At 43.7% G+C, this 18,412-nt stretch overlaps 1 protein-coding gene across 3 annotated transcripts in view; it reads left to right on the top strand.

The window, feature by feature from the left end:
- The window catches only part of ccdc9 (coiled-coil domain containing 9), a 52,614-nt gene that overhangs the window by 13,674 nt on the left and 20,528 nt on the right, over positions 1 to 18,412 (top strand). For 2 of the 3 annotated variants that reach the window (XM_034097399.2, XM_034097398.2), the window contains exons 7-15: positions 48 to 212; positions 317 to 498; positions 802 to 863; positions 8,066 to 8,110; positions 10,351 to 10,471; positions 13,373 to 13,508; positions 14,029 to 14,578; positions 14,735 to 14,896; positions 16,315 to 16,464. In XM_034097399.2, the coding sequence (XP_033953290.1) occupies positions 48 to 212; positions 317 to 498; positions 802 to 863; positions 8,066 to 8,110; positions 10,351 to 10,471; positions 13,373 to 13,508; positions 14,029 to 14,578; positions 14,735 to 14,896; positions 16,315 to 16,464 (1,573 nt within the window). The remainder of the gene's footprint in view (positions 1 to 47; positions 213 to 316; positions 499 to 801; positions 864 to 8,065; positions 8,111 to 10,350; positions 10,472 to 13,372; positions 13,509 to 14,028; positions 14,579 to 14,734; positions 14,897 to 16,314; positions 16,465 to 18,412) is intronic. The other variant, XM_034097400.2, reaches the window with a different exon arrangement.

Genomic DNA, 18,412 nt, shown 5'->3' with positions numbered 1-18,412 from the left:
TCTGGTTAAATGTGACACATTTTGAAGTATATATTTCCTCTCCTTAGGCGGATGGAGACAAGCCGCTCCGTAACTTCCTGGATGACCCGAGACGTTCAGGCCCAGTGCCAGACATAGACCGCAAGGATGGCAGCCGGAGACATGTGCGGAACTGGGGGGGGCTGGACTTTGATAACGTCAAGACAGGAGGCGAGATGGAGAAAGAGTGGACTGTGAGTTCTGCCGTTTTTTTTAAAAGGTCAGGCCAGCAGGCCTTTTGACAGCATAACCATTTTTCACTTCCTGCTGTAGTACTCATTAACCCTCCTGTCTGTAGAGTCGGAGGCCCGGTCCCAAAGACTCTACGGACATGACCATGTCTATGACCGGCCGGGAGAGAGCCGAGTACGTCCGCTGGAAGAAGGAGCGCGAGGAGATTGACGAAGAGAGACTCGCACGGCATCGTAACGCCACGGGCCAGTGGAAACGGGAGTGGGACGCACAGAAGACAGAGAACATGTGAGGAAGGGGATATTAGACCCTCATTAATCCTATATCTGAATATTTCTTTAATCTAGGAGTACAAGTAATACGTGTGTTAGTAATATATAAGAGAAGATATACTTCATTGATCCCAAATTGGGAAATGTTTTCGTTACAGCAGTAGTAAATAAACAAATACAAAATATAAACATTTCAAAATGGAAAATTAAACGGAACTAAAAAGTAAAATATATACAAGTTGATTTAAAAAGATTAAAATCTGTAGACTAAGAAGGGCCTACTATAATTGTATCTCTGACCCTGTGGCTTTTTTCACAGGTTTAAGGAAGACCCATATGTAACCTCAGAGAGCAGCACAACCGAGCAGGGCAGCAGGAGAGGCAAGTACACACACACACACACACACACACACACACACACACACACACACACACACACACACACACACACACACACACACACACACACACACACACACACACACACACACACACACACACACACACACACACACACACACACACACACACACACACACACACACTTGCACATACTCGTGTGCTGTTTCCAAGGTTATAGAACAAAACAGCTGTCAGGAGTATGACAGCACACCCATGTCATGTCTCTGATCGTCTGACATCTTGTCACTCCAACATGTCACCACACACACTGTAAACACACCACAGGACACAGCACCACCTTCCTCCTCCAGCTAATTAAGGCGGCTATGTAAATAAGGCTTGATTAAGCTCCTTATGTAAACGTCGGCTGTATTTCCCCGGAGTCCAAATCCACCCCTCGTGCTGATCTTATGCCATAGCCACGAAACGGGTTGTATCCGCTACAGTTCTCTATCTTATAGACCAGTGGTTCCCAATGATTTGAGGCCAAATATCATATTTTTTTTTTACATATAATTGTAAAGCAATATATGATTGTCACTAAAAGCCTTGTCTCTACATTACAATAACATATACAAAATAATTGATTAATTAATTTGAATAACAATTCAAATTTCCAACAGGAGTCATTTGGGGGGGCTCTTGGGAAAAAAGGTTGGGAACCACTGTTATAGACGGTTCGACCCAGAGGCGTGGGAAGGTATTTTGAGTGGGGGTGCTGAGGTGCTGGACTCCAGTGAACACTATTACGGGCACTATAGAGCACGCACAAAAGCACTCCCGACACGCAAACACACAGTACACCCGCGACTGTTACAATGAAGGCTCGATAATCAGCTCACGGCATATAGGTAGGGATAAAGTGCTATTTTTTACGAGTGGGGAGCGGACCTCACCTCCTCTAGGGGGGTCCGGGGGGATGCTTTTTTTTAAATATTGAAGTTAAAAGCATCAATCTGGTGCACTTTGAGAGCAACATTAAGAGATCTATGGATACATCTCTCATCACCCAGATGAAACACAACTGTAAGCAGATGTTCTTTTTCTTTATGGATATTTTACAAATCACTCCCCTTTCAAACTGTATTCTTGTTTTACTGCCATATAGTATTTCATAACTGTTTTTCCTTTATTCTCTTTTTTTTATAACTATAATGATCATATGAAAGTGTGCCGCGGAAATAATCTTTTGAATAATTTGTGACCAAACCGTTTGAGACCCACTGAGATAACTTAGACTAAAGTTAACTATCTAAACACTCAGATAGTCCTTCAGAGAGCTCACCTGAGCCTCTCAGTCTGAGAGGAGAGCCCTCCTCCAGCTTGTTGTGGAACCAACAGCAACAGCTCCGTATGTCCGTTAGTGCAGCGAGCTAACCAGATGCTAACAACACGGTCTCTGCTGCTGGCACCGGTCCCTCTCTCTCTCTCCCTCTCTCACACACACTAAATGCGCTATGTCTGCACACACACACACACACACACACACACACACACACACACACACACACACACACACACACACACACACACACACACACACACACACACACACACACACACACACACACACACACACACACACACACACACACACACAGAGCCGAGTTTGAATGACACAAGCACACTTTTATTTCCATGCAACTCTCTGATTGGTCTGGTGTCTTGCCTCTGTTGCATTCACTGAACACGGGAAATTACACTCCTGCCGTCCTCTCTAGTGTCATGATGAGGTTCACGTAAAGCACGGTTAATGTATTATATTATTGAGGTAGAATTGTCCGGTGCTACAGAAAAAACATTCTGGGCAGGCCAAAATATTATTTTACCAACAATGTGGAATTTATTGGCTACATATTACACAGATTATGCACAGCGGGAGCAGCAATAACCATCAAATAATAATTCAGACAGGGGAGCTCCGCACCCCCTGCTTGCCGCTAGGGGGTGCTGCAGCGCCCTCAGCACCCCCCTTCCAGCGCCCATGGTTCGGCCACACGAGGCCGACAGGGAAACGCGGATAACGATAACGGGTCCCAAGGTGGGTAGATCTGCGGACGCAACGCTCTGGGGGGCCAAACGGCTCTGTGATTACGCCCTATACCAGGGGTGCCCAACCAGTCGATCGCGATCGACCGATTCCCAGTCGATCGCGAGATGTGTCTAAAAATAGAACAACAATGTTCTGTTTTATCGTTAATATATATAACATAATCTTCCTGTGCCAGAATAATGCACTTGACGCATCAAAGCTTTGTGATTGGCCGGCGTGACCCCATGTGTCGGGGCGTGGCTGGTGGGCAGTGGGCACTATTTTGCTGACGTTGTCCGTGGCAACAGGAGTGACAGTCCGCACACACACAAGACCGCAATTATGGCAGAAGCAAAAAAGCCCAAAATATATAATTTTCACTCCGAGTGGGAGGATGATTACTTTTGTATCTATTCCAAAGTCTATCTGTCTCATCTGCAATGCGAGCGTGGCTTTATCGAAGAAGGGTAATTTAGGAGCGGCATTTCAAAACAGTGCACAAACGCTACGAGACGGAATTCCCTCCTAATTCTGCCCTACGCTCCAAAAGGGGAGGGGCCTGAGAGGACAGCAAAAGGGGAGGGGCCTGAGAGGACGGCTAAATGCACAGCAGTCCATTTTCACCAGGCCCAACAACAAGAGCAAGGCTGCTACCATAGCATCTTATCGTGTCAGTCACGTTCTTGCGAAACACATGAAGTCTTTCAAAGACGGCGAAGTTGTGAAAGAAGCATTCCTGGGGGCTGCCGATGCGCTTTTGGGGGACAGTAAAAATAACAGTAGCATTTCAACAGATTTTTGATATAATAAAAACTCAAGTTATATACCGTTATTAATCAGCTGTAAGTTTTAGTTTGTTTGAACTTATTCATTATAATTATTGTACAAAATGGTATAAGAATGCAAACTTAAATTGATTATAGTCTATTATCAATTCAGGTTAAGAAACTAGTGTTGCTTGCATCCTATTTTAAAGGCATTTATTTTTATAATCTACTAAAATGCATCAAAAAAAGGGTTTGATTCTATTAATTTTGTCTTTTTTATTGCACTGTTGCAGCAGATTCCTGAGTAGCTTCAGATCTGAGTTGTCTTATTAGTAAGCCTAATTTATACTTTTGTAGCAACACTATTTTTATATAATGGCAAAGAAAGGGTTCAGAGTCTTTTCTTTTTTCCTGTGTCACATGTGGCAGCACTGTTCAATGCTTCTTGAACTCTGTATCAACAACACTGTTGTGTAACTTCAGTTAAATACTTGTATGCGTGTAGATTAGAAAGAGGTAAGATAAAGGATCTGCAGTATTTTATGAAGTATTAATCGAACAAAGGTCAGTATTATACAAGTAGAAGTGTGTATTTACCTGGTAGCAGGCTGTCAGTAATGGCTACGCCTGGTAGATCTCGGCAGACTGGCAACTTTAAAAGTAGCTCTCGGTTCAAAAAAGGTTGGGCACCCCTGCCCTTTACGATAATTTCCTGATAACGGAAATACTGACTGTCAGGAGAGGGGGAGGAAAAGAGAGACTCTGTGTATTATTCTTATATGATTATATAGAGTCGTTATTCATTTGTTTTAAAGCTCAATAAATAACAAAGAAGACCTTTGACCGGCAATTTTATAATTTTGTCTGGAAGATTTCAACTTTAACGCACGTGTTGACCGGCGAAAATAAATTCTAACGGAAACTCTGCCGCAGAATTGAGAGGAAACCAGAGTCAGCAGAGAGGAGAATGTCGTTGGTCACCTTGAGTACGGCAGATTCTGTGCTGTGGCGAGTACGGAAACCAGATTGAAAAGGTTCAAATCAAATCAAGTTTTATTTATACAGCACATTTATAAACGATTTTTGGTCGAGCCAAAGTGCTGTACATAAAATAAAAATAGCCTACAGTAGAGACACTTTACAGCAAATACAAACAGCACAGATTGTTCAGAATATCAGTATGAGAAATACGACACCCTCTGTCCTTAGACCCTCTGTCCTTAGACCCTCACATCGTACAAGGAAAAACTTCCAGAGAAAACCCACAGTTTAAAGGGAACATGGGAGAAACCTCAGGGAGAGCAACAGTGGAGGGATCCCTCTCCCAGGACGGTCAGACGTGCAATAGATGCCGTGTGTAAATCGAAGAGATAATACATTTTACAGCATATAGACCGAATGTTAGGAAATGCATGTGTCTGTAATGGGAAGATGAATCCACGAGGATGTCAGCTCCAATCCTGTGGAAGCCATCAGGGAAGCAGCATGACGAGACCCAAGGCAGGACCGCAGAGACGGGTTCAGCCACGACCCGAAGTCCACGACTTAATCCAGAACTCAGGATAGAGGATCCAGGACACAGGACTACAGCAAGAGGATCAGCCTCGACTCCGGATCCCGGCGTAGAGATAGATACAAAACAAGAAAAAAGATTTGGCTGGGTTAATGGGAACAAGAGAAAACACAGACACAGACCGAGAGGGGAAAGGTCATTGGATACAAGTTATTCTTGATAACCCTCTAGAAAGATCTCATGAACTTCCCCACTCAATATATCAAGACCCGAGCAGTTCTATTAGATATAGATAAGAAACAGAGATAGGGAGCACAACAACCTATCTCTTCGTCAGATGCACTCCCTGCTTATCTACGCGACTCTGTACCCCGTTACCCTCTACAAGGCCATAGGCCAGCAGAGGGAAAATGGGGGGTGGGTAAGGGTTTTTAAGAATAAACCGCAAGGGTCTAAAGGGAAAAAATATGAAATATAAGGTACTATATTTTAAGTAATCCTATCTACTATTCCTATATTTGCATAATGTATAAACTATTTTAAAAATACTTGAAATCCTATGTTATGTTATAAATATTAAAATAAACAACTAAATGAATAAATAACTAAATAAATGAATAAATAGATAATTAAACAAAAGCCAAAGAGAAAAAGTGAGTTTTAAGTGTTGATTTAAAAACCCCCAGGGTCTGGGCCGACCTCACATGGAGGGGCAAAGTATTCCAGAGCCTAGGGCCAGCCGCTGCGAAAGCTCGATGCCCTCGGGTTTTAAGCCTGGTCTTAGGCACTACAGTGTCTCCAGAAGGTACTACAGCGTCTCCAGCGGGTCGAGCGGTCTCTTGTGGAAGGACACGTTTCTGGTGCCTATGCGTGTGGATGGAAGACTTTTTTGATATCGAATTCGGTTCGTTTTCATTTCCGCGTGGCTAGGGCCTTTCAGAAGAAACCCAGTTTCCTTTAACGGTGAAGTAAAGGTAAACAGCCCGGAACTCCAGAGGGATGCATGATTATTTTTCTGATTAATCCCACATTAAACCAAAAGTTACTTCTTTCAATTAATTACTTATTTTGGTATGGATAAAAAAAATGGAATAATTAACCTATTTTTGTTTTATTTATTGTTATTTGGTTTGTGTGGGTTTCGCAATGTTAATTCTTTGAATTTAAAACAAAAGCCAGCATAACGATGCTAATATGGGGCTGTTTATGAAACTTTACAGTAACATAAGATAACATTTGATTTTCTTTGGTAATTTACATTTAACCCTGACAGCCACTGAGATTTCCCCGTAGGGTGAAAAGACTCTGAGGGCCTGTGGTAATCCCAGGAGTCGACCTGTTGGAGTGGCTTTGCCTCTCCACTGCTGTGTGTCCTCATGCTGTGTTTCTCTGACAGAAAGACGCTGGCAGAGTCCGCCTCATCCCTTTCGTCAAAGCCTTTCGCAGCTCCTTTTCTAAATGTCTTGACGACATATTACCACGTTGACAGCAGTTGTATGATAAACTAGCATCACCCCAATATAGTATAGTATATCTGTACGTAGGGATGGGTACCGAGCCCCGGTATTAAACGGGCCCCGGGGCTGAATTATTAAAGACCGTGGTACCGTTAAGCTCCGACGTTATCTGTCTTTTTTTATGTAAAAAATATGTCATATGTATTATTGTTACACAAACATTGTATTTGCAGTTTTAGTGTCGCCAACTCCGTTTCTAATACGCAAAAAGACTGCAAAATGCTTCATTATTTTTTGTATTTTCGATCTTTCCAATCCAGACGAGAGATCTCTCTCCCCCGCCTGCTTGCGAGGGGGCGGGGCAGTTTACACACACGCAGCTGCTACATGCAGCCACACACACACACACACACACACACACACACACACACACACACACACACACACACACACACACACACACACACACACACACACACACACACACACACACACACACACAGAGAGGAGATGGCGGAGAGATGGCACTCTGAGGTGTGGTTTAAAAGAAAATGTGTAATTGTGTATTTCAGCAGAGCGGGGGGTCGCGGTGGTGCTGGACCTGGAGGTGCTAACCCGGTTTCAGTAGGACTTACTTTAAATATGAAATGATATGATTAAATTACATCAGCTATATTTTACTTGTTAACTTACTAATGTAACATTACTGGAGGCTAAAGGAACAGCTTAATCTTATTTACCTGGCCATGGTCCTCTTTATTTCATTGCCGTCTGTGATCTCCAAAAAATGGATAAAGTATAAAAGCAAAGTTTCTGGATCCTTTTCAGCTAGTTAGCTTGTAAGCTGATTTGCTAGCAGGCAACCGAACAGCGCGTATCACGTGACGTACATACGAAGCCCTCCGTCGGCTAGACCGTCTCATTTGGTAGGCCGCTCGGTCCAGCCTACCGTTGACCGCGTAGGCTGGGTACGAAGGGTGCAGCCCCTGAATTGAGACACGGCCCTCGTCTCACATGCGTGTTCCTCACTGGTGTTTCGTTTTTTTCTTGGTAGCAAGATGAGTGATGGTGATTTATCTCTTGTTAACAAGGTGTGTGTGTGTGTGTGTGTGTGTGTGTGTGTGTGTGTGTGTGTGTGTGTGTGTGTGTGTGTGTGTGTGTGTGTGTGTGTGTGTGTGTGTGTGTGTGTGTGGTGTGTGTGTGTGTGTGTGTGTGTGTGTGTGTGTGTGTGTGTGTGTGTGTGTGTGTGTGTGTGTGTGTGTGTGTGTGTGTGGTGTGTGTGTGTGTGTGTGTGTGTGTGTGTGTGTGTGTGTGTGTGTGTGTGTGTGTGTGTGTGTGTGTGTGTGTGTGTGGTGTGTGTGTGTGTGGTGTGTGTGTGTGTGTGTGTGTGTGTGTGTGTGTGTGTTCTGCAGCCCGGGGGCGTAACTCTCGAACAGAGCCTCGGGGCAGGGCCTCAGGTTAGATCACAGCATGGGAATGAGACTCCATTGTGTGTTTTTATTTGTTCCATTTGTGTGTCTGAAGCACAACAGCTGCACCCTGACCCAAATGCCTCCCTAACCTGCCTCCGCCTCCTGAAGAAATGAGCTGCAGTCATCATTTCAGTAACTCAGTTCACTGATATTCATATTATTCTAGTTTTACTTCTGTCAACATGTTGCGTGTGTATACAAGTATCAGACACGTTTAATGTGCTACCTCGGTACACAACTTGTCACATACAAAACATTGGGCTACACAGAATAAAACCTGAGGATTTGTATCTGATATACATTTTGTGAATTGTTTTCCCATTTGTATTTCCTGAGACAGCCGAGACTAGAGTAGTTCTGTTGTCCTGGCGTATGTCCTTCCACACTCGTATCCTTCTGACCGGGATATCCCAGGAAAAGTTAAAGCGAAATTTGGCAAACACGTCCACTCGAGGAAGAACCAGTTTATATGTTGGTGGTCAAAAGGCGAGGTATTAATTATGACCATTTCCCATACTGTGTATGTACAGCCGGATTGGTTGGCGAAGGCATTTAATGACAACTCTTAAAAGCTAGCTTTGATTGTTGTGTTTGGAAATAGGACTGTTATCTTAAAGAAGCTCTAAAAGGTTTGAATTGCACTTTTCTGAAACCTTTAACAAAACACTAGAATGGTGTCTTGTTCTGCACGATAACACACACACTGGCCTTTTTACATTTACCTGTTTGTATCACAAAGCAAAGTATTGAGAATGTATTAAGCCTACAGTTCTTACTCTTAGTGTTGCCTTCTCTTCGTGCCTCGTGGCCGATCCTTTTTGTTTATATATCCCTAAAACACTATTGTTTCAGGGGCTGTACGATGTGTACAGATCAACACACATGAATGACAGTCTCATAAAAACAATTGACATAATGGCAATTTTAATGTAAAACACAAAAATATAATCTAGGATTCAAGGAAAGCCTGAGCCAGCCCAACTTTAAGCCTTATTAAAGAGTAACGTCTTAAGCCTGTCTTAAATGTGGAGAGGGCATCTGCCTCCCAAACACACATCTGAGTTTGATAAGTATCTATCTTCAGGCGCCGTGCCGTGATGAGGAGATTCAAACCAGCGCTCAGTCCTGCTTTCTCTCTTTTCCTGCGGTCTGGCTGCGGAGGATGTTACAGATTAGGACATTACACCGTGCCCACATTAAAGCCTGTGCACGTTGTGTGTGTGTATGTGTGTGTTCCTTTTCTTCTCAACCACTTCTAATTTCTGGAATGGCTGGAATGTCCTCCTCACGCCTCTGGCTGCTCTCTTCATCCTCTCAGTTTGTAGTATTCTCCTCTGATCCCTTCATTTTTTTTGTGCTCTCTCCCTTCAAGCCCTACTCCCCCCCACTCTCTGCATCTCCTCTCTGACCTTCTGTCTCCTTCCCTCCTCTGCTCTTCCTCCCTCTCTCCTCGTAACATCTTTCCTTGACTGTGATTTGCTTGCTTCACACCTCTAAGGTCTTCTGTCCATCTTCCTGCTATACTTTCTTCTATCTCTCGGACATTTCTCTTTCCTTTATCCCTACTTCTTATTTTGTATAAACTCTGAATAATGTCCTTACTCTGCTACATCCCATTATAGCATGTTTCTCATGTCATGATCTCTTACTGTCCTCCACAGTGATATCAGACAGTGACCTTTGTAGCACACTGGTTGCTCACTGAGATAAATAATACATGTGTGACATTAAGAGGGTTTGTTTAGCGACATGGCACATTCACAAAATACAACCCACGTGTATATTATTCACAGCTTCTTTTGTAGAACGTTTTTGATGTTTTTCATTCCTGATCATGATATTTACATAAAGCCGAGGTGAGTTACCTCACTCACTGGCTGAGAATCAGACATGTGACCTCAGTTCAGAGACTCTGCAGCAGTCTGGCCTGCAGGACAGCTCTGACGTTACACGTCCACTCTGACTGCAGATGTGATGTGTTTAAGATGCTCTCGTACCATTAACCTGCTCTTTGTTACAACCGGCTTGTATTTGGTTTCATGTGGATGGCATGTTGCATATTGACACACTGTATGCCTGATCCGGTGCACGAGTTCCTGCCTTCATGATCTCACTTCCTGCAGAGGATTTCTCCTGGACTCATCCATCAGTCCCTCTCCTCTGACCCTTTTTAGGTCAAGAATAACAAAAGCATTGATTTACCCTCTTAATTGTTTTTCTTGCAGACGACAGTAAGCGGCCTCCTCAAACTCCAACGTTTGGTGACTTCACGTCTCAGGGCCGGACCCCGGGGCCACGGGGGGACCGCGGCAGAGGGAAGGGCCGAGGACAGAGGGCCAGCTACAGGTAAATCCAACAGTCTCTCCTCTACTACATGTTATAATTAATAGGATTTGGTGTTTTTGTATCACTCTTAACATCTAATTATTGTTTTCAATTTGATTTGGATTTTTTTTTTACAGATACCTCAAAAAAAAGATACCTCAGATAATTTATGTTCATTTTACATTTTATAATAAAGCATTACTACTCTATAATTAGAATACATTTATTATTATATTAACATTTTAGGAAAAATGTATTTTTTTTTAACTTTCTCTTCCTTATTAGTTTACTTGGTATGTTATGTTTGCAGGGAGACTATAATTATATATATATATATATATATATATATATATATATATATATATATATATATATATATATATATATATATATCAGCCACGTGCAGTCAGGGGAGGCAGAGCCTCACCTGTCATACTCCAATGTAACGGAAAAACAACTAAAGAAAACCTAAATAGTAATAACAGCGTGAGAAAAAGTTTTTCGAGAGTACTTGTCCATGGACAAGTGAGTTTGGAAATGTACTTGTCCGAATACATTTTTCACTTGTCCAGAATGGACAAAAATTGGGGCCACTGGAATCTTCTTCTTCGCCATCGTATCTTACATTTTCCCACGGTTTTTACGGCACCGCTAACGTAAGTGAGCGGTAACATTTTACTGCATCACACATAGGGTTGGGTATCGTTTGGATTTTAACGATTCCGGTTCTGCTTTTCGGTTCTCGATTCCGGTTCTTTGAGAGAGTAAATAAGTCCTATGACAAACTGGGAGAAAAATATATTTATGAAAACATTAAGTCAAATCTGTATTCATATTTACAAATCACTTCATACTGTTTAATTTCTTACGGTTATTGAATACAATTATATAAAAATAATCCCTGCATCGTTTAGTTAGTTCTAAGTGGTGCAGTTTGAGAATGTACAATTGGCCCAGTCTCCTCTGATGTTACACTGCAACCTGCCTGTGAGACATAGTACAACCACACATGTCCAACACATAGGACTAATAATAATAATAATAATAATACATTATATTTATAGCCTATAGGCCTAGCGCTTTTCTACAACTCAAAGACGCTTGCACGCTTACACATGTCCTGCAATACACATGCTGCAGCTGCTCACTGTTTGTAAAAGTAAATAAATAGTATTTTCATTTCCATAATGTACTTTCTATACCCCGCTTCATAAACAATACTGACATCCCTACGCTCCTCCGAGTCTGGGGGTCCGGGGATGTGAGGACAGCGCGAGGACACAGACAGGGAGGCTGCTTCACTTCATAAAGGAAATGGCGGTCAATATTAACAACATAGGAGCTAAAACGCTTAATAACCTTCATTACATGTAAAGAAAGAACATAAGAAAGTTTGACAAAGATGAGGCTGTTAAACGGGCAGCAGATCTGCTGTGTGTAGAAAGAGAGAGAGAGAGAGATAGCTGCAGAGCTGCACCTTGCAGCGATCAGCTGATACGGAGCATAGAGAGAGAGAGCTGCAGTCCGCGGGGCTCGGCCTCGCTTACTGTCCTCACAACTCTTATTAATCCCGGGACCGGACAATTGTTATTTGTTCCTACACGGAACAGAGTTTTGCTTCCCAACCCGGCCACTGTGCTATACTTCCCGCCCCGCCCCGCCCCCGTCTAACTGTACAGAAAGCGGCGAGATGCATTTCCTTAGTTTCGGTTCTGCTTGTCGATTCCTAACACTTCTAAACGAACAATGGCGGACACGTACAATTTGCGAATGAGTTCTGCCTTTTGTAAACTGAATTTATATATAATTTGTCAATAAATCAGGGCGAAAAACGTCACTTGTCCGCCGGACAAGTCAATTGAAAGATCTACTTGTCCGATATTGTAAATAACACGTCCCGGACGGTGGGACGTGTACTTTTTCGCACACTGAATAATAATAAAATGTCTCCACTGATCTGTGTTGTAAGTGTGATTTCTGATTCCAATCGCTTTTTATGGTCAAAATCAGCAAATTTGCCGAGCTCCGCTACAACTACGGGTAGCGATGAGGAGAGAGGCAGGGACGAGCTCTGCCTCTCGTAAGCCCACAGTAACTGGCTGCAGCGCGGGCACTCATTTAACGCGGGCACTTATTTTGTGAGCCAGTTGCTGTGGGGTGAGGTGAGGCTCAGATGAGCTCTGCCTCACCTCAGATGCGTCACCCCACAGAAACAGGCTGGAAAGCGGCCCTGAGCGCATGCCTGCACCATCTCACTGTAGGTCACCAAAGTAATGTTTGTAGATCCCTTTATCACATTTATCCTCGCCATCCATAGTCTCTAAAGAACTTATTTCACGTATATATGATATGTAGGCCCGCTGGTCTCATCGTACAACGGCAATGAACAAAGCACCAGGGGAGGCAGCCATAACCTCTGCCGCACTGAAGGGGGCGCACGTGAGCCCACAGGTTCTTGTTGCTACTGTTATTCTACGCAGAGACGGTAGACGCAAACAACAAGCTAGACTTTAGAAACTAGAGGAAGATAAGGAGGACTTTTACAAACGAGTAATAGAGAGTGTTGTCCAGAAGGAGAGCATGGACTTCATCTTCAAGTCAAGGTCAGACCACCGTTGTAATGAACATGGGATCTTACTAAGAAAGAACAATCCAATATTTAGATTGTGGGTATGCTTTTGTTGAAAGGTCTGTTTAAAATGAATCGAAGCATCAGACTAAAAAAGCTTTTGAAAATAACCGAATATTTCGATTAAGGTCAAAATATAATATTTGTAAATCTGACTCTAAAGAGTCCGTGCCTCACCAGCCACGAACCTCACCGCGCGTCACTGGTAGATATATATATATATATGAGAGTTTGGTGTTTGCTGCTTCCATCGCAAATGTTGTGTTGAACACATATGTGCGTATCTTTCGCAGCATGCATGACAACCGCTGGGAGGGAGACAAAGAAGAAGAGGAGGAGAAAGAGAAGGAAGACAAGACGAAGAGAGAGCAGAGGGCTAAAAAGAACGAGAAGGAGGCAGAAAAATCCAAATCTCCTCCAACACAGAAGGTAGGGGGCTTCATCGGGACGGACCATTCCGGCAGCATCACCGTTAATGTACAGCAGGTGGAGGCACAACGAGGGACTAAACTAGACATGATTCATACTAGATATTTCCTTGTTAACTCACAAACACTTAATTCCTCCTCATTTCCGAAAGAAATGGAGCATTCAACTAACATTTAAAAAAAAAAAAAAAAATACAGCTATTATGTATATCTTCTTGTCATATTTTACCTTACCGACTACAGTTCCCCTCAACTCTATAGGCTGTTTGAATGTCTGAATGCTGTATTCTACCTGCCTGCGACACACGGCATTAATATAAAGTAAGAGAAAGCCAGAAACGTCCCTTAGGAGTTGGTCGAGACAAATCTAAATGTCAACAAAGGAGAGTAAATGTTGAGCCCAACCTTGGCTACCAGGTTGACCTTATCAGCAAATGCTTAGTTGTGGCAGTTTAAATAAAAAGAAGCAAACTCTTCAATAACTTTCCCAGTAATCTCCTGATTCCATTTGTTCCCCTCAGGTGGAGGTGAAGGACGGAGACGGAGAAGACGACGATGAAGAGTGGGAGGATGCCAGTGGTGGAGAAGATGACGAAGGCAGCGACTCAGAACAGGACTCCAGAGGCGATGAGAAGAAAGACGTCGGGAGAGAGAAACAAACCAAGAGCAAAGACAACTCCCCCAAGCCTCGCTCACGACCAACATCAGCAGGAAGCCCCAAAGAGCAGCGCCCCCCCAGGCCGAAGGTCCACATCCCCCCACCAACAGTTCAGGAGTCCCCGGAGGGAGGAAAGCCCCTCAGCCCCTTCCTCCCTCTGGAGAGCCACCAGCCTGTTTCAGACTGGGGGGAGGAGATGGAGATGCTGTCGCCCCGGAGCAGCATGGGAGGCGAGAGCCCCCTGAAACCCCCTAGCGTGGAGGCCAGCCCACCCCAGAAGAAGGAGCTGGAGAAGGAGCTGGAGAAGGAGCTGGAGGAGGAGCTGGAGAAGGAGCTGGAGAAGGAGAAGGAGCTGGAGGAGGAGCAGGAGGGACAGACTGAACGTGCTGAGCCACAGCAGGAGGAGAACACAGGTAGGAACTAAAGGCAGGTTTATCTTCTGTTCATCTCTGCTCCATTGTCCATGTGTCTCATCTCTACTTTCTCTTTTCCCTCTCGCTCCATCCCTGCCTCCTCTCACTCTACTTCCTGTATCCCTTCTTCACCTCCTCTCCATCTCCTACGCTCAGCCCTAGATATCTCCTCTCCTTCAGAAAAGTCTGTCATAGTGTCAGAACCAGACTCCGACCCCACAGAATCCCCCGCTGCACTGCCATCTGACCCCGCCCCCTCTCAGGTCCATGAGGTTGCAGAGACGGTGCTCGAGGAAACCCCTGCTGCTCTAACAAAAGGTATGAACAAACTCATAACAAACTAAACACGGCTACAAGTCTGCACTCATGCTAGCATCTCTGTGAGGCTGCACTGTAAACACAACTGTAAAAACACTTTCCGTCAAATTACAATAATGTAAAACAAATGTAAATTCACAGTATTCAGAAGCAGTGCCAGTTAGAACATGGCTTTTCTACCCAGGAATAAGTGTTTGAAACGTGGGGAAAGTGTTCCTGCAGCCCCTTAAAGGTGGGGTAGGTAAGTTTGAGAAACCGGCTCGAGATACACTTTTTGTTATATTCCATGGAATGCTCTTAACATCCCGATAGCAATGAATATCTTAAGTGCTTTGACAACAAATCCATTAAAAAATTTCATCTGTAGCTGTAGAAGCCGTAATACTGTAAAAAGTACATCCAATCCGTATTGGCCTACCTGCCTGTCAGCCTTCCATCGGGGCACAAACTTATCTCGTGCCCTCATTGGTCATGTGCGCGTTCGTGTGTGTTGGAGGAGGGGCTCTATAAGGAAGTGGCAGATTTTCTCCGGTTGTGTATTTTCAAATTCTAGCGATCTCGAGCCGGTTTCTCAAACTTACCTACCCCACCTTTAATATAGAAAAAAACGGTCTGTAAAATAATACAGTGAATTTCTGTGAAAAAAAGGTGCTTTAAACCTGATAATAACACTGATGGCTAAGCACAATAATCTATTTTATTTTTAAGAACAAAGTATCAGCAGCACATTGTTTACCTGTCCAGACCTTTTTTTCAAGTGTTTTAATGACTTCCATTGCTTTCATGGAGATGTGCTCGGCCACATCAGGCAGCTGTTTACAGAGAACAAGCTAGAAGGACTCGATGTGCAGACGGGCACATTTAGAGGCTAGCCGCTGAGCACTGACTGGAGCATTTAGCACATAGAGATAGATATTAGCCAGATATTTCCCTCAGGACTTGACCAGGTAGAGTCTAAAAAAGGACACAAGTAGGACTCCAAATTATAGATCCTCAATGATCATCAATCATTTTGTGAAGCTGTGCTGCGTGAACCTTAAACCTCAACATTTGATCTTTGTGCCCTTGTAAACTATCTTTGTTCTCCCAACAGGTTAATGATAAACACATCGCGCAGACCCCTGAAGCCATCTTAGTCCCAGGTCTTTCTAAGCAAAGTTAGAGCCAGTCACAATGCTCTGTCATGAAGAAGATGTGCCCGTTAATCCCTAACGTTAGTAATTGGGGGCTTCAATGTGTGCAGTATTACGACAATCCATCCATTGTCTGTCAATATACTGTATTTCACTCTGAACTAAGAATGTTAACCCCATGCGACACAAGAAGAAGAACCATTGAAGTGTTTTGGGCTGCACCAAGTGTCTTGGATGGGAAAACAGATTGCAAGAATGACACTAACGTACGCTTATTTCTGACAGCTGAGAAACTGGACTCCCCTCCAGCCGCCCTGCAGGCTGAGCAGAGCTCCTCTGGATCACCTGGAGAGAAAGATGAGGACACGACGCCCGCTGGGAGGGAAGACGCTCCTGCAGCAGAGACAGAGGAGTCCTCCCAGCAGACGCCCTCAGGTACAGTCCACATCAGTCACTCACACATTGTGTCGTACTGTAAGAAACCCTCGGTGCTAAAGCCCTCCCAAGCTTTGTCTTTTTATCTTGCAAAGGTGTTTATTTGAGTCTTTGTTTTCAGTGTTGTGGTTCTCGTGCTTACTCAGCCTGGCTTTTTTTCTTTTTCTCCTTCAACGTCTAAATAAATAATGTTTGGTGGCACAACAAATCCAAAAATATATTTATACACCCACACGCAACATTTTGCCTGGTCTGATCTGACATGAGTCTCCTCCACCCAATCAAGACCCCTCTTCCTGTTTGTGATGCAGCTCCTGGATCACAAACAGGAGCTGGATCAGACTACAGATCAGTAGGTCTGTAGTATGTAGGTCATACTACAGACCTACTGTGAGGTCTGTAGTATGACCTCCATCTTCTCTTATGTGATGTACTTTCTGCCTGTGTGGTGCATGCTGGCTCCATCCTTCCTCATCTTCCTCGTCAAAATCTATTCTGTTTTCCATTCTTCTGTGGCTCGCATGCTGCCTGCAGGACCACACCTCGATGTGATGCGTCCCATTCTCAGTTTCAGTTTTTCAAGGTGTCGAAGCAACATTTAATTTAAGTTACTCATTTGTTACTGTTGAGGTGAGAGAAAAAGAGCTATCAAAGTGAAATGCTGGCTTGTCTCCTGTGCATTGATGTCATCTGCCTATAATGTCCCACACAAAATTCAATCAATCTAAATTGTTGCATTATTGCTGATTTAAAAAGTGTTACGCTCATAAATAAAAACAAACACTATATCCAGGTGTATAAGAATCCCAAGAGGCGGACATGTTAGACGTAGCTGCTATGTTGGCTGCTTTGTGTCATCTGGCAGCAGCTATCCCTGAATGTCCTGAACAAATGTGTATTTAATCTGCTGCACAGATTGAGAGGGTGACGACATGTTTCTGAGCCGAGCCCAATTGGAGATCATTTCACGAATCAGTGCCTGTGTTTATCAAACGGCTCACAGTAGAACATCAGTCCACAGAGGGATGCATTTATTGGATAAAGCGTTTTATCAACTTTCTCAACTTGTTAAACCACACATGTCCATGTTAGGACATTGCTTTCTTGCAGAACTGTTTGTGGGAGGAGATGTGTTCAGGGAATGATTCATCACAATAGGATTTGTTAAAGGATCATTTTCATCTTTTGAATTTGAACAATCACTAGTTTTTAAACGAAGGCCTTGTACAGCCGCAGAAGAAGACGCATGCAGTCCCTGCGGAGACCATGCTTTTAGGGGTAAATAACAAAAGCACATCTTCCTCCAGAAATTGTGTTGGAGAAAATACAGATGACACACTTTTAATTGTTCATTTGTAAGTAGTTGTTGAAATCCCCAATTGCACTTTAAACTGAAATTCAGAGGATATTATATTAGTTGGGTTTTTTTTTTCCAACATAAAATAAATGCATACTGAGTATTGTATTGCCAGATTCCAGTATTTTTCCTCTCAATATACACTCACCAGCCTCTTTATTAGACACACCTTGCTAGTACCGGGCTGGACCCCCTTTTGCCTTCAGAACTGCCTTAACTCTTCGTGGCAAAGACTCAACAAGGTGCTGGAAACATTCTGCAGAGATTTTGGGCCCATATTGACATGATAGCATCACGCAGTTGCTGCAGATCGTCGGCTGCACATGATCTCTCGTTCCACCACATCCCAAATGTGCTCTATAGTACCTCATTCACATTTATATACAGTCTGATTCACACCAATGCAACTCCAGTTCAAGCTCCGTGCTAGAGATTTTCAGGTTCAGAACCGGTTCTTCTTTTCACACCGCCCAGAGTCCGACTGGTGCGTCATCGTTTGCGTCATGACGTAACCGTTTGCGTGCCTGCTTCATAAAGCCAAACCGCACGGAAACCCCTCACAGCTGACACCGACAGCAACAACAATGCCCG

The sequence above is a fragment of the Pseudochaenichthys georgianus genome, chromosome 13 (assembly GCF_902827115.2).
Source record: "Pseudochaenichthys georgianus chromosome 13, fPseGeo1.2, whole genome shotgun sequence".
NCBI lineage: Eukaryota > Metazoa > Chordata > Actinopteri > Perciformes > Channichthyidae > Pseudochaenichthys > Pseudochaenichthys georgianus.
The sequence above is the reverse complement of the archived record's forward strand: the minus strand, read 5'-3'. Positions and strand labels throughout refer to the sequence as shown.